The 27,503-nt window shown below is 42.1% G+C and overlaps 1 protein-coding gene across 1 annotated transcript in view; it reads left to right on the top strand.

The window, feature by feature from the left end:
• SLC49A4 (solute carrier family 49 member 4) overlaps window positions 1-27,503 on the top strand; it is an 838,329-nt gene that overhangs the window by 356,360 nt on the left and 454,466 nt on the right. The window contains exon 2 of the mRNA XM_044062768.1: window positions 22,705-22,798. Within this exon, the coding sequence (XP_043918703.1) occupies window positions 22,705-22,798 (94 nt within the window). The remainder of the gene's footprint in view (window positions 1-22,704; window positions 22,799-27,503) is intronic.

The following is a 27,503-nucleotide window of genomic DNA, read 5'->3' as shown; positions in this document are numbered from 1 at the left end:
GATCCTTTTTTCTTGCTCTAACAAATGTCAGAAAAAGTTAACAGTTGTCTTGCTTGTGGAAAGCAAATAACACACTGAGATTTCCATTCTTACTGCGTCACCTGTTTAGGCCCAGACCACGACGTACCTCTCTGTCGGTTTTGTGCCTTGTTCATCACCTGAGCTATTTGTCATTGGGCCCTTATTGTCGCTAAATACTTTCGTTCTCGATCTCTGTATTCCGAAATGGCTTTGGTAAGCCATCTGACTACCGATCTTCCAAAAAAAGTAAGGATAAAGACAGAGACAGACCGCACAGGTCCAAAACTGCCGACGATGCTTCTGTTAAGCTAGTCGCCAGTTCGCCAGTACTTAGTGAGGTGCTTCTGCAGCCCCTGATGCCCACTTCAGTGTATTTGCAGGCCTCTGCCGAGACCCGTTCAAAGTCCGGTATGCCACTAGACTCTTCTTCGACTACGGAACCTGCAGATGTCTCTAACTTGGATGGGTCCGGAGCCGCTGAGCAGGCTCCGGCTTCTGAGGAAGTCCTTCGCACTAGCAATATTCGACACAAACCGACGACTTCTTTCGCATCTTCAGTTCTGTCTAAAACTACCGAGTTTCTAAGGCCAAGAGTACACGCTACTCCTGAAAAACCGACGACCTAAACTCATGCACCTGCTTCCTTGCCACAACATCAAATGCTTAAAATGGCAGAAGACGTTATTATGCTGATTAGGGGAAGTCAGCCTTCCTCTGCTAAGAGAAAAAGAGACCTGTCCCCAGCAGCTTTAACAGACCAAGAGTCTGACGACTGTGAGGTATCTGGTTATGAAGACATGCCTTTATCTGCTTATGATGATTCAGATGCAGAGGAATCCATTCCCTCTGCTTCTCCTCCAGAGGATTTTTCTTTTGGTGAAACTTTACATACTTTAAGAGAGCATTTCTACTGGGAATGCCAAGACTATCCTCAGTCCAAAAAGAGACTCAGGGAATTTCTAGATTTGCCACAACATAGGCCTTTAGCAATACCCTTAGTCCTGGATGTTGTGGATAATGTCTTTATGAAATCCAGTTTAACTTCTGATATCTTACCCCCTGCTCCTAGGAAACCAGACAGGTACTACAGAGTTCCTGACTCTCTCAAATTCCTTTTCATAAATCCTACTGCTGACCCAGAGATCATCTCCCAGGGGTCTAAAGGTATCAAAGCAACTACAGCCAAGAATCCCACCCCTTCAGACAGGGATTCCAGAGGTTTAGACAGATGGGGTAAGAAAGTATACATCTCTCACCATTAGGGCTTTGAATTGCCAGTTTCACATGCTGAAGTACCACAACATATTTTGGAACTTTTTAAGCAAAAAATAGCTATCTTTACAGACTGTGCAGAAAATAAAGAATTATAAGAGCTTATGCATTCTGCAAGCCAAGTCAGCAAGCTTACTTTGCAATGTGGCTTTGACGCCCTAGAATCATCTTGCAGGGCAGCTGTCACTGGTTCTGTACTGAGAAGGCATGCTTGGCATAAGGAGCAGACCTTGCTAGACCATGTCAAATCAAAATTTCTAGATGCTCCTTTGAACAAGGACAATCTGCCCTCCCTACCTCTAATCCTGGATTACTTAGCGGAGCTACTCCTCAGAGGCCTTTCCTTCTCCTCCATTAAGATTCTTGCTTCTGCCATCTCAGCTCATTACAACTCTGTGAGCCACCCCTTTTCTCTCACCCTCTCATCAAACAGTTCCTGAGATGGGCAAACAACTTAAAGCCACAAAGGAGAGCACCCACCCCTGCTTGAGACCTTAACTTTGTACTGGAAAAGCTCACACTACCCCCTTTTGAGCCTGCAGCATCAGCAGACTTAAAATTCCTCTCTTGGAAAACAGCATTGCTCCTGGCCATCACTTCAGCGAGAAGAGTGTGTGAGCTACAAGCACTTATGGCAGTGGAACCCTTCATTATTTTTCATACTGACAGGGTCTCCCTCAGGACTAATCCTTCCTTTATGCCCAAAGTGGTGTCCAGCGTGGCTCTCAACCAATCTATCCATTTGCCAACCTCCTTTCCTAATCCTCAAAATAAAGGGGAAAGGATCCTGCACTCCTTGGACGTGCACAGACAGTTCAGATTTTACCTGGATAGGACTAAGTCCTTCAGGAAATCTGACCAGTTATTACTCAGTTTTGCACCAGGGGCAGACGGCAAGGCCATTTCAAAACGGACAATTTTCAAATGGATAGCTCACTGTATTCATTTCTGCTACAAACACCATGGAAAACCAACTCCTCAGGGGGTCAGAACACATTCCACTAGGGCAGCTTCTTCCTCTACAGCATTCCTCAGGGGAGTCCCTACCAGGGACAGTCTGGAGGCTGCTACCTGGAGCTCTGTACACACATTCATCAAACATTGCCACCTGCCTATATTTTCCAAATCCAGGGTGGGATTTGCAACTGCAGTCCTGCAGAGCATTCTAGCCAGCCCAAACACTTCTTGACTGCCTCCACCCTTTCTACAGCTTTGGGAATCAACCCAAGTGTGATGACTGCAACAGTGAAACATGTAGAAGATAGTACAATTGTGTACATTACTGTAAATGTAGATGTTCAAGTGTATTCACTTTGGCAGTCCTGGATGTTCTTCATGTTTCACTGTTGCAGTCATTTCATTTGGGTAATCTGCTGGCAGGTTGTCCTCAGTCGGCCTGATTAAAAAAGTCTTAGGTCCTGCATCGGTTGCTGTCCCTTCTTCCATGAAGTCAGGTCATCAGGGATATAAAACGTGCAGCCGACGCCATTACATCAGTATTTTCATGCCGCATGGTGCCCGAAGCAGAAGCAGTTCCCAAGTGCCAGTTGGCCGACTCCTGAAATTTTCGTTTTTGCGTTTAAGCACCGAAGTCTTCAACTAAAAGCTAAGTACCCCGTTGGGGAAACTTTTTTCTTGCTCCTTACCGATGTCAGTAAAAGTTAATAACTGCATTACTTGTGGGAGGCAAATACCTCGTAAGGATTTTCATTTGTACTGTATCCCTTGCCTAGGCCCTGACCACAACGTGCCTTTCTGTCAGTTTTGTGCTAAATTTAGTCAACACAAGATTAAGCATAGATCTGTTTTTGCTTGTAAATATTTTGGCTCAAGATTTAACTATCCATAAATGTTGTCGGTTATCAATCTGACTACCGGAATACCTAAGAAATGCAAAGAAAAAGACAGAGACAGAGCATCGAGGTCCAAAACCGACAACGCTTCTCCTAGGCCAGTCGCCGGTACTCAGTGAGGTGCTTTCGCAGCCCCTGATACCCGCTACTTTTGATTCAAAGGCCTCTACTGAGACCCATTCAGAGTCCGGTATGCCACGAGATGCTTTAAGTATTGAACCCGTGGATGTCTCTACCTTAGATGGGTCTGCCGCTCAGCAGGCACCGGCTTCTGAGGGTGTTTTCAGGCCTAAAGATTTGTATATTAAACTGATTACCATTTTCAAAACTATAACCAAAATCTGCTTCTACGTCTAAAAAAAACAACGCTTGGGCCACGTGTACAGGCCCCAATGCCTACAAAACAAATGATCAAAATAGCTGAAGATTTAATTACCTTGATCAGGGGTTCCCATCCCCCTCCTGCTAAGAGGCCTAGACAAGGCACTGACTATGAATCTTCAGATCAGGTTTCTATTTCTTTTGATTCTTCTTCTGAACAGGATTTATCAGTACCTACTTATGAGGACTCTAATGCAGAAGATTCCATTCCTTCTACTTCTCCCCCTGAGGATTTCTCTTTTGAGGAAACTTTACGTACCTTAAGGGAGCATTTCCACTGGGAAAGTCAGGATTTCTCTGAATCTAAAAAGAGACTTAGGGATTTTCTCCTTCTTCCTCAGCATAGGCCTTTGGCTATACCTCCTGTTCTAGACATTGTTGATGATGTTTTCTCAGAATCCAATATGTCTCCTGATTCTCTGCCTCTGGCTCCTATTAAGCCAGACAGATATTACAGGGTTCCTGGCTTCCACAATTTCCATTTTAAAAATCCTACTGCTGAACCTGAAACCATTTCTCAGGGTCCCAAGGGCGTTAAGGCCTCTACTGCTAAAAATCGTACTCCTCCTGACAGAGATTCCAGGGCGCTGGATAGATGGGGTAAGAAGGTTTACATGTCTGCAACCTTGGCAATCAGGGCTTTAAACTGTCAATTTCATATGCTTAAATATCAACAGTATGTCATGGCTTTACTTAAACAGAAAATGATGTTGATCTCTGACTGTGTGGAAAATAGAGTTGCAGGATTTATTACATTCAGCTGAACAAGTTGGAAAACATACTTTACAATGTGGTTTTGATTCTTTGGAGGCCTCTTGCAGGGCTGCTGTAACTGGATCTGTGATAAGAAGGCATGCTTTGCTCAAAGAGCAAAATCTGCCTGACCATGTTAAAGCAAAATTGTTGGATGCTCCTTTACAGCAGGACAGTCTCTTTGGTAATAAGGCTGAAGAAGTTTTTAAAAAGATGGAAGATAAAGCTAAATCTATGCAGACTGTGAAAGATTTCTTACAAGTGCAGCCATCCAGGTTTAGAAGGCACTGGTCCTTTCCAGTTCCCTCGAGAGCTGCACAAGTCAAATCCAGAAATTTCAAAGGCGCCAGGTTTCAGTCACAAGGAACTTTTAGAACAAAACAATGGAGTGCCTCCACCTCCAAACCTGGAAGCAGCAAGGCACTGCCCTATGATAAACAGGCTCAATGACTTTCCTCTACAAATACCAAGCACTTACCTTTTGGCCGCCCCTTTGGGGGGAAAATTGGCACTTCATGCACGAAACTGGCAACTGATTACCCAGGACAATTGGGTTTTAAATATAGTATCGCAGGGATACAGATTTCATTTCCACACGTTGCCAATACCAAATGGATGGCCAGATCTGCCTACAAATCAGTGGGTAGAGGCCCAGAAACAAGTTCTGTCCCTCATGAATATGGGGGCTATTCAGTCAGTACCAGAAGAGGAAAAGGGACAAGGTTTGTACTCAAGACTTTTCCTGGTACCCAGAAAAGACAAATCATGGCGTCCAGTTCTGGACTTATCCATTCTAAATACATTTCTGGACATTCCAAAATTCAAGATGCTGACTCTTCAACAGTTACTACCTATGCTAGCAAAGATGCCTGGTTGGTAACTCTAGACTTAAAAGAGGCTTACTTGCATATACCAGTCGGGGAATCTTGCAGATTCAAAGCAGGCTACTTGCATTACCAGTTCTCTGCACTGCCCTTTGGCTTATCTACTGCACCCAGGGTCTTCACAAAGTGCTTGGCACCAATAATTGCATTTTGCAGGGGAAGAAATATTCAAATTTATCCATACCTGGATGATTGTCTAATTCAGGCAGAAAACAAGGACACTCTTCTAGAGCATCTGACATTTATAAAATGTGTTCTAACTTGTCTAGGGTACACCATAAACGAAAAGAAATCACAACTGGTACCCTCTCAAAAAATTACATTCCTGGGTGCAAGCTTGAATACAACTGCCCAGATGACTTACCTTACTCCAGAAAAGCAAATTCAATTGATGACTTACTTCAAACAGGTGGCCACAAAAACCCAGCTATCTGCAAGACAAATTCTGCAGGCCTTGGGGTTCATTGTGTCTTGCATTCTTCTAATTCCATATGCAAGATGGCATATGAGGAAACTTTAATGGTACCTAAAAAGCTTATGGAGTCAACATTGTCACAGCCTGGAAACAATGATTCCTGTCATACCTTGCCTGCAGCTAGAGTTCCTATGGTGGGCAGAGGCCTGCCACCAAAACAAGGGACGGTCATTCACTCCATCCCCTGCCGCCCAAACCCTGACTACATTCGCATCAGACTATGCTTGGGGGGCGCATCTGGCAGGGAGATGCATTCAGGGCAAATGGAGCCCAAATCAAATACACCTACATATCAATCAGAAAGAGATGCTAGCTGTACAGAATGCTCTGACAGCCTTTAAGGACTACCTTCATCCAGGACAACTACTGATAAAGACAGACAGCACCACAGTCATGTGGTACATAAGCAGGGGAGTACACATTCCTACCCCCTTTGCAGACTAGCCATGGCATTGTGGAACACGGCCTTGACTTATGAAATACATCTACAAGCTCAATTCCTGCAGGAAAACTAAATACTCTGGCAGACGAACTAAGCAGAAATCTTATGGACCCACACGAATGGAAACTGGAACCACAAATTTTAAGCATGTTGACACGCAAATGGGGGAGCCCAGACATAGATCTTTTTGCTTCACCCCAAAACTATCAGTTAGACAAATTCTGCACAAGAATTCATCACACAAAAGCTTGGAAAATGGATACTCTATCCTTCAGCTGGAAAAAACATTCTATGCTTTTCCCCCTCTGCCTGTACTCTCCAAAGTCCTACTAAAAGTCAGACAGGACAAACAAAAAATTATTCTGATTGCTCCAGACTGGCCTCGCCAGCACTGGTACCCGCTCCTGAGTAATGTGTCACACCTTCCTCCGTGGCACCTGCCTCAGACACCTTACCTGCTGTCTCAGCAGAACTACGAAATACTGCACACTCAGCTCCAAACTTTGAATCTTGCAGCATGGCTGATCAACTAATTTCACCCTTTACATCTCTCAACAAACCTGTGATGGATGTCATTTTGGAGGCTAGAAGACCTAGTACTAGAAAATCTTATGCTGCCAAATGGAAAAGATTCTGTGCCTGGAACCAAGCACAAGGAATAAGCACAGCAATTCCCAATATTCCTCAAATTCTGCAATACTTAACCGAGATGCTTCACAAGGGCCTGTCTTTTTCTTCCATAAAAATCCATGCCTCTGCCATTTCAGCTCATTACAGCACAGAGCCTCCCCTCTTGTCTCATCCTCTGCTAAAGCAGTACCTCAGAGGGGCCAAAAATGTAAGACCTCACAGGAGAGCACCAACTCCTGCATGGGACCTCAATTTTGTTTTGGAAAAACTCACTCTATCTCCTTTTGAGCCAGCTGCTACTGCAGACCTAAAGTTTCTCTCTTGAAAAACAGCTTTTCTTTTAGCAGTCACTTCAGCTAGAAGGATTTCAGAACTACAGGCTCTTATGGCAGTTGAGCCTTTCATTATTTTTTACCTGGACAGGGTGGCTCTCAGGACCAATCCATCCTTTATGCCTAAGGTGGTATCTAGTGTGGCTCTTAATCAGACCATTCATCTGTCAAATTTCTTCCCAAATCCACAGAACAAGGGTGAGCGGATTTTGCATTCATTGGATGTACACAGACAACTAAGATTCTACTTAAACAGGACAAAATCTTTAAGAAAATCTGAACAACTATTGGTGGCATTTGCTGCAGGGGTAGAGGGAAAGGCTATTTCAAAGCAGACTATTTCCAAATGGATAAGCCATTGTATTCGTTTCTGCTACATGCACCATTGTAAAGCTGTCCCTAAGAGGATCAGATCTCATTCCACCAGGGCTGCATCTACTTCTGCACCCTTTCTCAGAGGGGTTCCTACCAGAGACATTCTAGAAGCTGCTATCTGGAGCTCAGTTCATACGTTCACCAAACATTACCATTCACCTCTCTTCTCTAAATCCAGAGCTGGCTTTGCCACTGCTGTCCTGCAGGGCCTTATAGCTGCTCCTAATTCTGTATAAATCCATCCTCCCAACCACAGCTTTGGGATTCTACCCAAATGTAATGACTGCAACAGTGAAACACAAAGAACATAATACAGTTATGTACACTTACCATAAATGTAGATGTTCGAGTGTATTCACTGTTGTAGTCCTGGCTACCCTCCCTCTAGCCCCCTGTTTTTTCTCTAACCATACTTCTCCTTTCTGTTACTATGATTAAAAGCATTTTTGGTGTATTTACTTTTGTTTGGAGGTATATGTTTTGTGTTTTATATTTTATATATATATATATATATATATATATATATATATATATATGTACATACATGTATTGTTCCCCATTTGGGGGGGAGGCACCTGACATCTGGGGCAAGAAAAACTGATGTAATGGCGTCGGCTGCATGTTTTATACCCCTGACGTCATGGAAGAACGGACAGCAACCGACGCAGGACCCAAGACTTTGTTAATCAGGCCGACTGAGGGCAACCTGACAGCAGATTACCCAAATGTAATGACTGCAACAGTGAATACACTCAAACATCTACATTTATGGTAAGTGTACACAACTGTACTTTTCCCTCCCTCCAGCCCCCTGCTCTCTCTCTCTCTCTGTGTATAATACTCACCCCTTGCAGGGGTGTTGGTATTTACTTTTTACTGGTGGTGATTTTTTTCCACCATAGCTTAGTTCCCTGTTGGGGGGCTGCTGACATTTGGGGCAAGAAAAACTGATGTAATGGCATCGGCTGCCTGTTTTTACACCCCTGATGACCTGATGTCAGACCTGGAGTGACAGCAACCGACGCAGAAATACTAAGTCTCTCGTATTCGGGCCAACTGAGGGCTACGTGCAGACAGATAACCCAAGTATGATGACTGCAACAGTGAATACACTCGAACATCTACATTTATGTTAAGTGTACACAACTGTACTTTCCACATGCTGAAATACCAGCAACATACCATGGAACTCATTAAACAAAAATTTTCAACCTTCCCAAACTGTGCAGAAAATAAAGATTTACAGGAACTTATGCATTCTGCAAGCCAAATCAGTAAGCATACCCTACAATGTGGGTTTGACACCCTAGAAGCATCCTGCAGGGCACAAAACCAAGTTCATTCCCTGCTCTCCATGAGGGCAATTCAGCCTGTTCCAGCAGATCAGATAGTCCAAGGTTCTATTCCAGACTTTTTCTGGTAACCAGAAAAGAGGGCACCTGGCATCCAATCTTAGATCTATCTATTCTAAACACCTTCCTGGTGGTACCAAAATTCAAAATGATCACACTGCAGCAGCTTCTGCCTATGCTATCCAAAGATGCCTGGTTAGCCACTCTAGACCTCAAAGAGGCCTATCTGCATATCCCAATCAGAGAGTCTTGCAGAAAATATCTAAGTTTCAGGGCAGGATCTATGCATTATCAGTTCTCTGCACTTCCCTTTGTCTTATCCACTGCTCCCAGAGTTTTCACAAAATGCCTGGCTCCAGCCATTGCTTTTTGCAGATAAAGAAATATTCAAATTTACCCTTACATAGACAGCTGCCTGATTCCGGCAGACAGTCAGGAAAAGCTGTTGCAGTACCTGACATTTGTAAAGCATTTACTAACCTCACTGGGGTAGACTATCAACGAGAAGAAATCCAAACTAGTCCCCAGTTAAACAATTGTATTCCTGGGAGCAAGCCTGGACACAGCATCCCAGATGGCATTTCTAACTCCAGAAAAACAAGCCTATCTGATAGGCTACTTCTCTCAACTGGCCACCAGAACCCAGTTATCCACAAGGAAAATCCTGCAATCTCTAGGGTTCCTGGCCTCCTGCATTCTACTAATTCTGTATGCCAGACTGCATATGAGGAAACGTCAGTGGTACTTAAAAAGCCTTAGTGTCAGCATTCTCAGGACCTGGAAACTGTTATACCTATGATACACTGCCTAAGGAAAGACTTTCTTTGGTGGGCAGCAGCATGCAACCACAACAAAGGACTTCCCTTTTCACAACCCCATGCCGCCCAGACCCTAACCACAGATGCATCAGACTATGCATGGGGTGCTCACCTTGTTGACAGGTGCATTCAGGGCCACTGGAGCCCAAACCAAATCCATCTGCACATCAACCAAAAAGAGATGTTAGCTGCTCGGCATGCGCTGACAGCTTTCAGATCCCTGCTTTCTACAGGCCCTCTACTAATCAGAACCGACAATACCACAGTAATATGGTACATCAACAAGCAGGAGGGACCCCACTCTTACCCACTCTGCAGGCAAGCCATGATCCTTTGGAACACGGCCTCAGTCATGCGTATTCATCTGCAAGCCCAATTCCTGTCAGGCAACCAAAACTCTGTGGTAGACAACTTAAGCAGAAATCGTCTGGACCCACACGAGTGGGAATTAAACCACAACACCTTCAACCTTGTGACCCAAAAATGGGGTACCCCAAAGGTGGACCTTTTTACCTCCCCCTACAACCACCAGCTCAGCAAATTCTGCACCAGAAAACCTCACAGCAAGGCCTGAAAAGTGGATGCCCTATCCCTCCAGTGGGCAAACCTCTCAATCTATGCATCCCCCCACTACCTCTTCTTACCAGAGTATTACTCAAAATAAAGGAGGAAAGACCAAGGGTAATCCTGATTGCCCCAGACTGGCCACACCAACACTGGTATCCACTACTGTGCAGCCTGTCCCTTTTGCCTCCATGGCACCTCCCCCAGATTCCAACTCTCCTGACTCAGCAGGAGGGAGAGTGTTTGCATCCACAGTTGCAGACCCTGAACCTAGCAGCATGGCTTATTCCTTGACTTCTCCTCCAGTGGCCAGCCTATGCAAACAAGTCCTGGATGACATATGTTAAGCCAGACAACCCAGTACTAGAAAATCCTGTGCTGACAAGTGGGAAAGGTATACTTCCTGGATCCAGACTAAAGGAGTGGACCCAGCACAGCCCTCCTTATCTCTCATCCTGGATTACATAGCAGAACTACTCCACAGGGGCCTATCCTTCTCTTCCATTAAAATCCATGCCTCTGCCATCTCTGCACATTACAGCACTGAGCCACATCTCTTCTCACACTCTTTCATCAAGCAGTTCCTGAGTGGGGCTAACAACTTAAGGTCACCAAGAATAGCCCCTGCCCCTGCTTGGGACCTTAACTTTGTGTTGGAAAAGCTCATGCCCCCCCCCCCTTTGAGCCTGCAGTTTCAGCAGAGTTAAAGTTCCTCTCTTGGAAAACAGCCTTGCTTCTGTCCATCACTTCAGCTAGAAGAGTGTCTGAGCTACAAGCAGTTATGGCTGTAGAACCTTTCATCATTTTTCATGCTGGCAGGATCTCCCTTAGGACTAACCCAACCTTCGTGCCTAAGGTGATGTCCAGTGTGGCTCTCAACCAATCTATTCATTTACCCACCTTTTTCCCTAAATCTCAAAATAAGGGGGGAAGGATCCTGCACTCTTTAGATGTGCACAGACAGCTCAGATTCTACCTGGATAGGACTAAGCCTTTTAGGAAATCTGACCAGTTACTAGTCAGCTTTGCATCAGGGCAGAGGGCAAAGCTATATAAAAAAAAAAAAAACATTTCCAAATGGATAGCACACTGCATCCATTTCTGTTGCAAACACCATGGGAATCCACCCCCAGAGGGGTCAGAACACATTCTACTAGGGCAACTTCAACCTCCACAGCCTTTCCCAGAGGGGTCCCTACCAGGGATATCCTGGAGGCTGCAACTTGGAGTTTGGTTCATACCTTCACCAAGCATTACCACCTTATCTTTTCAAAATCCAGGGCAGGCTTTGCAACTGCAGTCCTGCAGGGCATACTAGCCAGCCCCACCTTTTCTTGACTGCCTCCACCCATTCCTCAGCTTTGGGAATCAACCCAAGTGTGATGACTGCAACAGTGAAACACGAAGAACATAGTACAGTTGTGTACACTTACCATAAATGTAGATATTCAAGTGTATTCGCTGTTGCAGTCCTGGTTTTCCACCCTCCAGCCCCCTTGTCTCTCTCTCGCTCACTCTTCCTCACCCTTACAGGGCTATTAGTATTTACTTTCTACTGGTGGTGTTACACCACCATAACTTAGCTCCCTGTTGGGGGCTCCTGACATTTGGGGCAAGAAAAACTGATGTAATGGCACTGGCTGCCTGTTTTATACCACCGACAACCTGACGTCAGTCCTGGAGCGACAGCAATCGACACAGAAATACTAAGCCTCTAGTTTTCGGGCTGACTGAGGGCTACCCCTGGCAGGATAACCCAAGTGTGATAACTGCAGCAGTGAATTCAGTTGAGCATCTACATTTATGGTAAGTGTACACAACTGTACTTTCCCATTCCTGCAGAAGAAAACTCCAAAGGAAAATTCATGAATGTATGATGCAAACATTGAGTGGCAAGTGCCCTTCTTACTCAACTGTGAAGAAGTGGTGTGTACTTTCAGCATGGAGATTTCAAGACCAAAGATGCAGCAAGGTCTGGGGGGCCTCAAAGGGTGTCAACTATTGAAATTGTTGATCATGTCCATGACCTGATTTAAAACAATTGCTGAGACACTACAGATATCCAGGGAACTTTTTGGGTTTATAATCCATGAGCAGCCGAGTATGCAGAAGCTAAAAAACAAGAAAAACGGCTCAGGGAAAATGCCAGTGTCCACAAACAAGTATTTAATAAAATCAGTGTCCTTTAAAAACCAATGTTGTGATGGAAAAAAGTCCAAAATAAGCCAAAAAACAAGACTCAACAAATCCAAGTGTTTGGACATTGATTTTATTAAATACTTGTTTGTGGACGCTGGCATTTTTCCTGAGCCGTTTTTCTTGTTTTTCACATCAGTTTTTTGTTCTTGGTGGTTGAGTATGCAGAAGCTGTCAGCCAAGTGGCTTTCCAAATGTTTGAATGGCCAAGAGAAAATAGAGTGAGTGGACACTTCCAAGTTGATTTTGTGGGATTTTCATCAAGCTGGTGCCAACTTTTTGGAACAACTAGTTACTGTTGATGAAACATGGGTATGCCACTATGATCCTGAGACAAAACAACAGTAAATGCAATGGTAGCACTCAGGTCCACCAAGGCCAAAGAAGTTCAAGACCCAAAAGCCAGCAGGAAAGATCATGGCTACAGTGTTTTGGGATCAGGAAGAAGTTGTAGTGACTGAGTTTGAGTGCATAGATCATCCACCCTACTCACCAGATCTTGCTCCATCTGACTGTTTCCTGTTTCCAAAACTTAAATAGAGTTTGAAAGGGTGGCAGTTTTTGAGTGATTAGGAGGTAATTGCAGCAGGGGAGCAGTATTTCAGTGACCAGATTTCAAACTTTTTTAGCAGGGCTACAGAAACTTCAGATGCGATGTGCCAAGTGTGTTGAACTTTGGGGAGAATATGTTGAATAACTTCTAAGTTTCATGGCTTCATGTCATTCCCTTAGTGGTCGGGCATAGAACTTTTCAGCACCCCCTCTTAGTAATAAAAAAAACTCTGATTCTAGAAGGTTACAGTGAAGGGTATGTTGTTCTTTAACATCTTGTTAAGGGATCATTTGATTCATCTAACACAGATGTGGCCAGCTCCATGGACTGATTTTTCAAGAATGTCAATGTTTAAGGCGGGGAGGGGTTGAAAGTGAACTCCCACTCACAAGTCCTGTGAGTGGAAGCCACAGGGAGCTGCTTATTGCCAAACACACCTGCTTTTGGAGTCTGTTAATCATGATCATGATTTACATAATTGTTGATTTAGATGCAAGAGGTTTTTCTTCACTGAGCGAGGAATGGATAGATAAACTTTTTTGCCTTTGCAATGTTTTTCATGAAAAACCAAAGGAGAGAACTTTAAGAATTGTAGGCTTGAAAGAAAGGTGAGTTTTGTGGATAGCTCTGGGACTTGAGAGTTCCATCTTCAGGACCTAGAGAGGCTGACATCTGCAGCCTTTCCAAGGCCATCAGGCCCCTCTTATTTTACCTGTAATGCTGTGTGAATCTTGACCCTTCTTCTGATCTCTCTTGCTATGTGTGATGATATGAGGCAGTGCCATTTGTGCCAGGGAGAGTAGGGTAACATATGCCAGCATAGCTAGCTGGAGTTTTATAAAAATGTATGCTATTTGACTATCACACTGAGTTGTACAGATGCATTTGTTAAAATGTGTTTGTAGAGTTGTTAGTGTTAAAAAGTTCATTAATAGTAGGTCCTGCTGGACAAAAAATGAGATATACATGTATGTCAGACAGTATTATTATAACTGATTAAATGTATATATTTTAATAGAGAATTATTTAAGAGAAGAGGTTAACCTCAGTCCAGCTAATTTTGAAAAATAGGTTGAAAATTAAATGGGTTGGTTTAGGCTATAAAGGTTTTATCTTACAGGTCCCATTGCAGCATTACAGCCAGAGACAAAAATGTCTGGGGAACACCAGGACTAGGAATCTTACAGTATTGTTCTTAGGGGTGAACTAATTGCTACCCTGGAAGGGTGGAAGTTTTTTGAAATTGTTTTATAGCTTTCAGATGCTGCAACAGATCTTAGCCAAGCTTGGGGTGTGTTTTGTACCACAGTCAGGTGACCAGATGTGATGTCATTCTGTAACCAGAACTGAAATTATTTTTTTATATGTGAGAGATATGATGCAACTCTCACAACAGCACTTTGTTTTTCAGAACCTGACAGGAAAGATCTCTAACAGATATCTCACACCTCATCTTGCCTTGCTGTAGTAAGCAACTCAGCTCTCATTTTCTTGCCATGCTGTAGTAAGTAATGTAATTTAGGAACAGTAGTTCTTTAGTCAGTCTGGAAAATATAGTGAGATAAGTGTTGTATCTGTGTGAATCTATCCAATTGTGTTATTGTTTTAAATCACCTGTGATTGAAACTCTGGTGTTTATTGTAACTATATTTTCAGTATTCTTATGTTTTTATTTTATTATTTATTATTGAATAATTCTATACCTTTCATTGTGGCTGGTCTTTTAGAGAATACTTTTAACATCTTAAGAGTACTTATGCTTATTTTAGTTGCACTGTAGCCACTCCTGAAAAGCCTTGCAGCATTGTTCAAAGTCTACCATTTATGTTAGTATTAATTTTGCTTTTTGTTTGAAAATCAGATATCCAAGTGTGTGTGTCAGCTACTTGGAACAAGGACACAGAGCTCCAAAGTGGTCAGTGTCGAGTCATTTTGGGGCCTGGAGATAGTGAGTCCCGCCCCGGGTCTGGAGTGTGCTATCTGTGTGCTCTTAAGGGAAATTGTGTTTGGTGCAGAGAGCTGCATCTGAAAATACTGTGTGTATCCATTTTTGTTCTTAGTGACTGTCCCTCACTGGTGACAGTGGTGAGAATTTTGAGGCTCCTTGATTACTGGACCGGATGGGACCCTCACACCATGAGGAAAAGCCAGGTGCATCTTCATCTGTTTCTGCTGTGTTTGCTAATTTCTTACAGCTTGGAATAGTATGTTTTCATTCCTGGTTTGTTCTGACCTTTTATTTTTCTGTTGTAAACAGAGTTCATTTCTTTTTTGAGCATTTTTCCTTTCACTGTCAGAGCTACTGCCGATGTTTCCCCCCAGTTTGGATTACCACCATTTTGCCTTTTAGACTAGTCTGAAGACCAAGTAGTCAGAATTGTTTTGTGTAGTTTTAAGAGTACTGAAGGATTTTTTTTTTTTTTAGCAGTTTGGTGCTATTGTCCTGCTTGCTTACAATGTATTGTATATTTGACCATTTGGTTTCTGTGCCTTTTTTATTTACCTGGTGTTTATCTTTTGTGGTATTTCTTAAACTTTTTAAATCCTGGGCTTTAGTGATCTGACTCTGTTTGTCTAAAGTGAACTCCTCCTCGGTCCTTTCCACTAGCTCTGTACTGATGTTGGTGTCAACAGAGGCCACAGAAATGTTCATCCGATTCAGTATCTTGAAACTATCCCTTGATCACTTTTTCAGTCCCTGACTTTAATCCTCTCAGGTGGAACTGCTGTTGTCTATTGGTTTGTGTTTCTGGGCATTTGCTATCAGGCTGTACCTTTACATGGGACTTGTGGACCTCTTCGATATCAATCTCAGTCCTGACAATTTTCTGGGTTGGACTCTTCAGGCTGTCCTAGAGTTTGGCCATCTCATTCCAGTGTCACTCCAGGCTGGGGTCAGAAGCTCAAGTTCAGCCTTCACTTTTTTGGAGATAATCTAGACCTTTTTGGTTTCTTGAGGTCAGGCTTTTGAGGCTGGATTGAGGGTTGGATCAATCCCATTGTCACTTTTGATGGCATTCGGGGTTGGATTCTTTTTTTGCCATTCCCTGTAAGTTTTGCTGATGTGTCGAGCACCTTAAACTCCCACGCTCCTTTTGTTCCAACAGGAGGTGGATAGGTGCTAAATGCATAACTTTTATTGCTTTCATATCTTTTTGATTGAAATTAGTGCACTATCCTAAACTAGGAGTTTAATGGCTGTGGGGACTTCCAGCATCTCACCCTGTGGGTGCTGACTTCATGCCTTCTGACTAAATTCCTTTGAGGAAGTTCTGCACTTTTATGACATCCTATAAGGGTACATGTATGACAAAGGATCTTCATCTCCCACCATCTTTATATTCCAACATGAGTTGTGCAGGTACTGAATATTTAACCTTTTAGTAGATCCCTTCAGTGTCATTTTCACTCCCAGTGGTTAATATGCTGTTTCCTTTGGTCCAGGATTTGATTCCCTCAGCCTCCAGTTACCTAATTGTGTGACGCAGAACAAGACACCTAACCAAACAGTGCTCTCAGGCAAAATCTGAAAAACTTCCACGTAGAATGCTCTACATGGTTAGCAAATAGTACTGTTCTTCCATCAGTGTGATGGAAAATGGGTACTGTCTTCTGAAGTATTAGTATTTGTTATTGGGAGTTTCATCTCTGTTCCCAGTACACCGAAGACCAGCAGGACTTGGTCTGCCCAACACCTAAAACTTCTGCAGGCTACCTCAGGCTTGCTCCTTTACACATAATCATAAGTACCCAAAGACTGTTCTAGAGATCTTTTTAACCATATGTTAGTCAGTTTGCATTGATTAGCAGCCCAAGGTTGCTGATATTAGTGTTGCTGTTTTTGGCAGGTTCTTAGTTGTTGCAGTTCCCATGAGTAAGCTGCTTGTTTGTCTACAAGTTGCAGGTCAGTCCAGTCCTTTTTTCCTTCTGTAAGCTAGTTTATGTTGCTTATTTTTGTGTTGTTGCACAGTTAAGGTCCCTCTCCTAAGCTTGCCACTGTTTTTCTCTTTTTGTAGTTATGTTCACTTTTTGTTAAGCATTAGCTTAGTCATGTATAAAAAACAGGGCTTTTGGTCCTTTAAGAATTGTGAGTGTGGGTCAAAAACACTCCCCCAACTCAAATATAGTAAATGTGTCAAATGCTTATGTGAATAGTATCTCACTGCATATTGTTCTTTTTGTGCTGTATTTAAGTCATTCACTTTAAAAGAAAGGGAAAAATTGTGTAGAACATAGAATCTTTGGTTCACTCCAGCTGCTGAGTTCACTTCAAGTGCTTCAGTCTCCACCTCCAAGGATTTTCTGAAGAGAAAGTCTGAGTTAGACACAGGCTCTACACATTGTGTCAACAAGGTTAAACCTGTTGATACTTCTGCGGTTTCTAAATGCTGATGTTCAAAAGGTGTTTCTTATTAAACCTGCTTCCAAGTCTAAGCACCTTTAAGGGATAACCCCTCCCTTGAAACAACCTGCTTGCCCTGCGTTAAAAGATTGTAATCAACAGTCTGTCTACCCAGGCTTCATATCCCGTCTTCCCTCTTTATCAGTATCCATCATGTCTCGCAGGTAAGTGTCTGTTCAGTTAGACTACAAAAGAATTTGCAGGATTTTTTTTGTATTCAACAGATGTCGTCCAAGCTCCTTCCCCTGCTGACATTAGGGAGACCCTAAAATACATTCCCTACCCAGCTTCTCTGGTTTGAGCCTAACCCTTCCACACTGGAGGTACTTTAAGTTACTGTTCTGTCAAGCCATCTGTCTACCCTTCAGTGTGGGTGGCAGCTTTGGTGGTCCAGTTAGGGTCAGTACATTCTGTCTTGAGGACTTCCATGTTAACCTTGAAGTTGACATTGGTCTTACACACCTCAGCACCTTTGGGACCTTTGTTTCCATTAACATTTAGGTCCAAACTGCCATGGCTGTTTTTGACCCATTTCCTTTTGGAGTCAAGTTTCCAATTCCTGGAGTCAGAATTATATTTTATTTTATTTATTTTAGCGGGATAGTCCGACTGGATATATGTCCATTTTCAGCGGAGGCCCGGGGAGAAAAGCTCCATGCTATTAAGTTTCATAATGATCAGTTACAAATTAAAACAAAGATAACAGATTTTGGTAAGCTCTTACAGTCAAGTTACATAGCTTAAAACAATCATTATACATGAATACAGATTCAGTATTTTGGTAGGTTCATACAGTCAAGTTACATAGCTTAAGGCAAGCAATATACATGGAATACAGAATGTGTCCACAGAGTGGCACAAGTACAGCTATATCAGTAACAAGTTCATAGAAGATAGCAGATTCTTAAGATTTAACAAGCAGCCAAAACGATTAGAGCATTAGAGAGGGCTAGGAAACAGATTAGTTGGGCAGTATAATTACTAAAGGATAGAGACTAGTCAGGCTTGGAGCATGGACATTGCCATTGCCTTAGAAAGTATAGTTTGAGAGTTTTTTTGAACTGGGATAATGAGAGTTTGTATGTTATAGTCTTTGATAACAAGGCCACATACTTCAACTGGGGTTTTGATGGCCCTGTCATCCTCAGAGGTTAGTGTAGACTTGTTGGTCCTGAGACTGTGGTCCGCTTTTTCTGCCTCAGCTTTAAGTCTGGCATCATTTGGCATCAAATCCTTACAGTTGACAACCTTGACTGCAAGTTTGGGAACATTGCTGATTTCATTGCCAGTGATGCAGGCATACATGCATGAACTTCCCGTTTGATAGTTCAAAGAATGGTCCAGGGACCTTTTTCTTCCTGCTCTTCTCACCATCCAGCTTCCTACAAGCCAGAAAAAGAGTCACGAGTGAGAAGGCCTTGGGAGGATGTCTTGGTGTCCATGTTATGGTCTTTACTTTTTTGGATCCCCCCCCTTCAAGGTCTGGATTAAAGGGTCTATGTAAGAGGAAGCGTAAAAGCAAATGGGGCCAGAACACTTTCTCTAATTTGAATGCATCTTTGCAGAGAGGCCTTCTGGTCCTCTCAGGTCATCTTAATTGGATCCCAGCTGAAGAAGTGATTCAGCTGATTGCAGGCAATGCTTAAAAGAATCCCAGCACTGTGGCTCTTATTTTGGAGAGGTCATGGAAAATCTTTTTGCTCCCCAGTAAAGGAAGGCCTTTTGCCTTCTCCAAAAGAGAGCTATCCAGGAGGTCCTAGCTGAATAGAAAGGGTCAGGATTTTACTCCAGATTTATTTTAGTTCCAAGAAAGACCAAGGACCACAAGTCTGCTTTAGAGTTAAGTGGCTTAAACACATTTATTCTACCCCCCCTCAAAAAAAAAAAAAAAACTTTTGGGAGTTGTCACAGTGCAGTCAGACCTTCATTGCATATCCAAGGTAGAGTGGATGTGCTGTTTGTGATATGGAGGTAGGCATCTTAGAAGTTTTCTCACCAAATAATCCAAGAGATTTCTTCTCTTCTCTTCTGGAGCTAGTCCACACCAGTTCTGGACTCTTCAACACAGTCCTTACTGTGTTCACCAAAGGCATATGTTTTGCAGCAGCCCACTAGATGTTGCAGGGATGAAGACTGGGAAGATTGGCTGTTGTCTCCAACTTCAGGTTTGCCTTTGACTTCTCTTCTGTAGTCTCTGCTTCCATTACTTGACTAACTGTGAAGGTGTGAACCTTGCAGGATCCCATTTTGATTACCTCTTAGCTGCTCATATTTATCAGCTGCAGCTTAAAGCCAAATAACATGCGTATCAAATCTTCCCCTTCAAGTTAAGGTTACTATACTTCTGGGTTCACATAAAACATCTGGTTATCTTTGCTTTGAGGCACTGGGTCTTTTTCAGCCACAGTATTATTGGTGCATTACCCAGGTATTACATGCGAGTGTTACAGTGGACCCTACTAATCTGGTGGTCTCATTTTGCAGATCTCACATTTTCTTTTTCAGATTTCCATAGTCTGCAAGGTGCCTAAAGTGTTGGATGCACCTACCCAATGTATTGTCAGGCAACTAATTTCTGTTGCCCAGCTCCTTGGCAGCAGGCACCAGTCACTACAGGCATATTAGTCCTAGGGTGGGGTGGAGGACACTTCAACAAACAGATATTTCAATGTGTATGGATATCGTCTAGTCCAAGCATAATTTTTTTTTCTCCTCTTTTTTTTATTTTAGTGAAAATGGTGTTTTTTCCTCAGAGTTATTCAGTTCAAACAGAGTGGTGTTTTTAAATACTTCAGTGTTTATTGATTCCAGACTCACAGAGTTGCATATCAACATACTTGAAATCAAGACAGCCCTTCTAATGATTAGGTTGTCCTGGATTTCTTACTTCAAGGAGTGATTGCTATCCACTCTGACAACATGGCAGTGGTTTAGTACATCAGCTAGGGGAAGCCTGCTCCTACGCTTTATGCTGATAAGCCTTGAAAGTAAGGAAATTTTCTGTGTCACTTGATCAGTTTTTGCTAACCAGCTGTGTTCCAGAAGTTGTCATCTCTATAATGGATAAGGTCAGTTGCTCTCTGCTGATGCCTCACGAGTGAACCTTCAACCCCCTGTGATTTGAAATTTATTTCAATGCTGAGGCGATCCATGCTTTGACTGGTTTGCATCCACAGGCAGTGCTGCATGCAGCAGCTTCTTTTCCATCATCTCTTGCTTAGGGGAATGCCCTAGTGAAGTTCTCATCCATAAGACTCCTCTACACGCTTCTCTTTTTCCATTTTCATGAAGAGTTTCAGCCAGAAAACTAAGCAACACAGTCCAAGATCATTCTCACATGAGTGTTCCCTTCTCCTGTCTCATCTTCTATAGAATCCTCTTCCTTTGTGCAATTGAAGACCTTGTTGACACCCCTCAAGCAAACCGTACCCATGTGTCCACTCTTTCTTCCAGCATTGGCCAGTATTTCTCCTTTTCCTCCAGAATAGTTCATACAATTTATTTTTCTCAAAAATGTAACATACACAAGACTTGGAAACAAATGGACCCACTTTTCTGTCTGGACAACTGCCAAAAGATTGGCAAAGGAATGGACAACATTCCCTATTGTATCAGTCCTTGAGTACCTTGTTCAGGTCTTTGATTTAAAACTCGGTTATTCCTCCATAAAAGTGCTGTTAGCTGGGATACCAATTTTCAAGAGAGCTTTAATTCCCCTTCATTAGCATTGTTAAAAGTCTGCATAACTTTAAATGCATGCAACTCCTAAGAGACCAGATACTGACTTGGAGTTTGTGCTAAAATTGCTCCCGTTTGAAACTGCAAATGTAGAAAACATTTTTCTAGATTTCTTTGATTGCAACTTGTTCCTGGAGAATTTCTGAACTGCAGGCATTCTCAGTAGAACAGCCTGTCTACGTTTCTACAAAGACAGAGCTGTTCTCTGCATTAACACCTTCCTCATGCCAAAAATTGCTGCTGAGTGCAACTGTATCCAATTTTGTATCCTCCTGTGTTGTATCCAGAGTACTCCATTCAAGGAAAGTATCTCCTCCATTGTGTGGATGTGTACCAGAAAATGAGCTTTTGTCTTGAAGAAACAGCCTTTTCATAAAGTCTGACAAATGTTTGCTCCCTTTCCAGTGCAAAATAAGCCACAAAGTTTCAAAGCTTCCCAGATTGCTGTCTGACTGCATCTAGTTTTGCTTTTCTAACTACTGCAGGGCCTCCCTTCTGTCCCTGAAAGGCTGTTTCTGCCAGAGCTGTTGTGGCGTCTATAGCCACCTTCTGAAACACAACCCTAGATAATATTTGAGCAGCAGCTAATTGGTCTTCCTTTAACATATTCACAAGATGCTACAAGCTTGATATGATATCCAGATCCATATCTTTTCTTTGGGGCAACACTTATGAAGAGTATGTTCCCACAAGGAAGTCCACCCAGGAAGATTGGCCTTTAAACTCTGTCTTGTTTTTACAGAGAATATACCTCATTTTACCAGCTTTAAAAGATATGCATGTACCATGATTTTAGATCTGGTAAAGCAGGATCATTCATGGTAGCACTCCATTTATCTTTCTGCTTTCTCTGGTATAGGTTACAAGCCTAGCCCATAGGATTACCCTGGCATAATGCTACCCAACCTTAGTTCCCAGTGCCAGTGAGGTGCTCTGCTTAACATGTATGGGAAGTCTATTCCATAGCATGGGCAGTCTCTGTGTTATGAACCTGTCCCTCAATCATGTTCTGTTGATTGTGGTAATGAGGTTGAGGTCTCTGGAGCGTGTGGTGAGGAGGGATTGGGATTTCTTTATATGTAGCATTTCTAACAGAGCTGGGTCAGCCATGACTTTGTAAGTCAAGCACAGATCGCCTCTAAGTAGGTGATACGAGTCAGAGAATAGTTGGATTTTTTTTTGTCTGTCCATATAGGACAAATGTTTAGGGCCTAGGATCCTCTTTGGGAGGATTTTGAGCTGTAGTGTACTGTTAATACTTTTATTTGCACCAGATCTGGTGAGGGGAGGCACCCCTCTGCATTATGGGATAAGGGGAGAGACTGTGGAAGCTTGGGAAAGTACTACTGCTGAGTGATCCTAATTCCTGCTCTGACACATTTATTGTTATAGTAAATATCCAATTATAAGAGTGTGTGTGTGTGTGTGTGTGTGTGTGTGTGTGTGTGTGTGTGTGTGTGTGTGTGTGTGTGTGTGTGTGTGTGTGTGTATCTATCCATTGATCAGTGTAATGTTTTGATACTCCTTGAAGGCTGTGGCCGAGACGTCAGAGTTTTAATAAATCGTGCTTTTGGTGGAATTTTCTTGGTTGTTTCTTAATGTTTTGATAATGTTCGTATTCACATCTGCTGAAATATTTAATCTGTCACTGTTTTCATTCTAGGTCTCCGTGTATCAACGCTGTTGACATCTTTCCTTATGGTTTTAGGAAGTGGGCTAAGATGTATTCCTGTTTCAGATCATATGGTCAAACGATGGTAATGTATATACTTTCCTGTGTAAAAGATAAGGCTGTGGAGAAACGGAAAATGAGTTCTACTTTTTATGTGGCTGAATAAAACGAGGAGAAATGCTGTTGCATGAAGTAGAATATTTTGAAATCGAAAAGTAGTAAGAGCATAAACATTTTTACAGTTGTGTAACTTCTTGTGTTGGAAAAATGAGTATTGACAAAAAGATGCAGTGTCCAGACATTGAATCCCTTTCACAGCTTCTGATGTTCCTGTTAAGTTACTTGCATTCATTACAATGCAGTTATATACACAGTGACATTTGTTTATTATGTATAAGTGCTTGTTTTCTGGAACACTGTACCTGAGCTGCATCTTTTGCTTTTGTACAGTTTTCTACTTGATTTGTAACGAAAGTAGATGTTTGATAGGAGAAAATAAAGAGCTGTGTTTTTCTGTTCAGGCCTATACAACAAAATATGGTGCCTCTGTCTGCAGAGGTTATTACATTACAGCTGTCTTTGTTATGTTTAGGCAGTCTGTCGCTTGCTGAGAAAATGTATATAATCTCTTTCTGAATCAGGACTTGTGAAATTATTGTTGTGTAGCTAGGCTGGTTACTTGTTCTGTTGTCACTGTTTCTTTTTTAGGGGTGTACATATATCAGCAGTCTCATTTTAAGCTGTATTTACCTCTTTTGTTACCCGTTTTTTTTTTTTTTTTTTTTTTAACTCCCCACAAACCCTGTTATTGAAAGAATATTCCTTCACAGACCACCCTTCTATGTTAAGGTTTTAAATAGGCATGATTTTTTTTTATCTCCTGCCTTGTTATTTATTTCATTATACAATGCATGGCTTTTTTCTGTATTCATTTGTAGGGTGAGATTTAAGAAGATGTGTTGGGAGTGATAATGCATGCACCATACACATTTACTTCCTCCTTCATCCATGAACACTGGACCAACCACTTGACCAGCAGCACAATATGGTAGTTAAACAGCAAGCTTTCAGGAAGAGACTTTAAACATTGGAGTGCTGTCCGAGTAACAACTTTGACATCTAATCTTCATGAGTAGATTAGAGAATTGTGAACTGCAGGTTGCAGCACCTCATTGGAGGCTTTCGTCTGTGGATTCGTTAGGAGGCAACTGTAGTACCGGTGCTTTGATTTGATGCTCCTTGGATTTGAGGTAGAAAGCTTCAGAATGAAGGAACTGTTTACCCATCATCAGATCAGCCTATGCCAACACATCTAAGTACTTTAAGGCTTCTGCTAAAATATGGTAGCAATTACTTCCCTGGAGAAGAAGACCATCTATCTCATGAAGATTTACTGAGGAAAGTTGTCAGGTTCATTTTTAGGTGCTGTGGCTTCACTTGAGTGGAGACTGTAGCCCTAAATGCAGTTTAACAGACCCCAGGGATTTAATTAGTTGGTCTGGTACCTGTGGACCTGGCTAGAAAGAGTGGTTTGGAGTTACCGAAGGCCAGCTGTCCTTTTTTAGTTTGAAGGAATGAGGTTGTTCCAACAAGATCATCTATCTGTGAAAGGCACAGGACTAGCCCCTGGTAAAAAGGTGTTTTGGATGAGTTTGCTTGGTGATGATATGTAAAGTGGCAATAAGTGTTTATATGGGCCAGTGGTACTGCCATTTGGGCACATTGCTCGTTCAACATTCAGAAACAGCCAGGGGGTAAAAGGTAAAATGAAAAATTCTTGCCATCTACAGATTACTGCTTCTTGGTACTCTGATCTCAATTCTTTTTTACTTTGGCAGTATACCTGGCGGGCCAAAAGGCTAATCTCTTCTGCAAAGGATGGCCTGTCCTTTGGGTGGTGTGGGGTTATACATTGAGCAGGGAAGAGGAAAGAATTGTGTTCTGAATGGGGACAAAAAACCTTGCCATTCAGTGTAGATGGTAGTTGCAAAGATAGGGATTATGATAGATTGTTATGTCCATAAAAGGTAAACAAGAAATGTGTCAAGTGGTACAGTGACAGCAGTTAGTATTGCTCTCACAATTCTTGGTTCTCCAGTTTAGTTATTTATCCTGAGCATTTTGCACAGCTTCTGCTTTTGTGCTTGTTTTTTGCCATGCACTCAACTTTCCACTTGCAGTCCAGTTATGCTTTAGGTGAATTTGCAATAGTGCACATTGTCCATAGGTGTGCTTGCATTTATGAGTGTGTGTGTGTGTGTGTGTGTGTGTTTTCTTCCAGGGGGTCTAGCACCTTGACCAACACTAGATTGTCTGTCTTGAACCCACAAATGCTGGCTCCCTTATGGCTGTGAATTCGGTTAAATAGGAATTTAGAAAATGAAAGAATAAGACAAGTGGTGAGTAGGTATGGATCTCTGTGAGGGAGAAAAATATATTTTTACTTGCAACCCAGCAAGACAGTCTGTCAAAGGAAGTCCATTACAACTCTTGAGTTAGTGTTCTTACTTTCAAATTCAGGTTCTGGTGTTTTTATAGATTCACAGATTCATGTAGATTATAACCATTCACAACTTATTAGTACCCTCCTGGAGGCTGCACCTCCCCTGTTCAGAAAGGCCATATCAGTTAATCCGAGGTTAAATTTGTGGATGCTCATCCAGTCATCTAGTTTGTTTAAAGATAGTCAGACTGCTTAACATGCAGAAGACGTTTATTCCAGAGGTTTGGGAGGTGCTTGATTATAATCATGTCCATTCACAGTGTTTTATTTATCTGTTGGTGAAGATTTAGGCCCTGGTTCTAGTATTATTGAAGATATTGGACTTTGGTAGAAACAGGATGTCCAGGACAATTGATTCTCTATTTCTGCAGTGAGCAAGATAGAGATCACCTCTCAAAAGTATATAAGACACTGAATAATGTAAAAGAGCTTCCAGGCACTCTCATTAGCTCAGGAATTTTAGGCATCTGATCGTTTTGATTAGGAACCTTAGGGGTATTTCTAATTGTTTGACATGGTTAGTGAGATACATCCCAAAAGGAGCGTTGTACTCTAAAATTGGCCTGATCAGTGCTGAGTATAAGGGAATGACTACCTCTTTAGAATTTGATGATATTCCTTTGGCACTTAGCTGGACTAAATAAATGGATTTCCTAGCAGTTTGTATTACACGATGATCAAAAGACAGGAACTTATTGACTGATGTATCTATGTCCTTGAATGGCATGCTTAACAACATTCATTAAACAACCAGGCATATTGCCATGTCCCATTAAAGAAGTATTTTTTGGTCTTGGTTAGCATTTTCAGTAAATGATCTTTAATGATAGTTGTGAGTAAGGGGCTCTGATATTTCATGGCTTTGAGTACAAGTATGAGGGGTGAAGTTGGCACTAAATTTGTTTGCAAGGATATTGGCAATGTTTATTAGGTCATACTAGGAGGCATCATTATCACTACGTTCTGAGCAGTGTAGGGCTTTGTTTTTTAGTTTGTAATGTAGCCAAAGAAGGATTTACAATTATGTTTGGTTTCAGATGGCAGCTTAAGTTCATGGGCTCCTTTAGTGGACCTGATAATGTCCTTCAGTGTTTTTGTAATGCTTTTGATGTTATACTTGAGGAGGTTTGGATCTACTAAATAATTTAAGGAGGGTTTTATTTTTATTGTATAGTGTATTTATGGTAGTGGGCTACCAGGGTGGTTTGTTGAATTTTCCATGATATTTGTTGCTAGTAGGGACTGCTAATGCTGTACATTTTTTCAAAATTGGTGTAGAATTTCTTAGTGAAACTTGCATGCTGTATTAAGGTCTGGGGAGGTGCAGTCATGAGTGAGCTTTGATGTTTTATCACAGAGTAGGTTGAGATTGGGATGATTTGTAGTCCTTAAATTCAGCAACGTTTGCTGAAGGGATTTCTGAAAGTTTAAAGGAAAAAGTCACAAGTCTGTGGTCAGATTTCACTGGAGAAGGACATAGCAGAGGAGTAGTGCAAGATGTAATCATATGTATAAGAGTCACATAAAGAATGCTGTGGCCTCCGGTAGGTTTACTTACCAACTGCTAAACATAGTCTAGGTATTTTGGACATATCCTACGTTGGAGGTATAGATGTCCCAGTTTATTAAATAGTAGTTAAAAGTCACCCAAAATAAGGACAAGATCATTTAGAGCATTGAGGAATCCTTACATGGTCAAAAGAGGGCAAAGAATGCATTCTGTAACAAGTTGTCAGTTGATAATCAATACTTTCTAGAGAGAGAGAGATAATTTAGTGATTTCAGTTTGTGTATCCCTAGGGATCTGCCTGGAGATAGTATGTTCCTTGACAGATATAGAGTCTAAGACATTTGCAGCTAGGTCTGAAGGCATGAAAAGCCCGAAACGCTTGTGTAGTGGGAGTACTCTCTTTACGTTTAAACCAAGTTTTAGTAACTGCAGACACAGATGTTTTCTAAATGCAGGACTGCCTCAGGTTTGGCCAATTTAATGTTTAGTCTAGTATTGAGGAAGACCATCTTAATGTGATCCAGTTTTGGGACTGAGATGTTGGTTACACCGGAATGTCCATCAGCTGGGTTTTGACTGAAAAGGCAATGTGTGACAGCAAAGGCTGTAGCCCATGTACAGAAGCACTCTAAAGAGAGATATAGGCCATCCTTCATGAAGCGAGCTGGACTGTCCAGCAGCTTGTCACTTACTGGATCCCCCTGAAATGACACAAGCTGTTTAACCAATTATCAGAACCAATTCTCTTTTCTTTGTATCTAGGCATCATTTGAGGTG

The sequence above is a fragment of the Protopterus annectens genome, chromosome 2.part1 (genome assembly GCF_019279795.1).
Source record: "Protopterus annectens isolate FY-2018-M chromosome 2.part1, PAN1.0, whole genome shotgun sequence".
In the NCBI taxonomy this organism is placed as follows: Eukaryota; Metazoa; Chordata; order Ceratodontiformes; family Protopteridae; genus Protopterus; species Protopterus annectens.
Note: the sequence above shows the minus strand (reverse complement) of the source record. Positions and strands in the feature narration are given on the sequence as shown.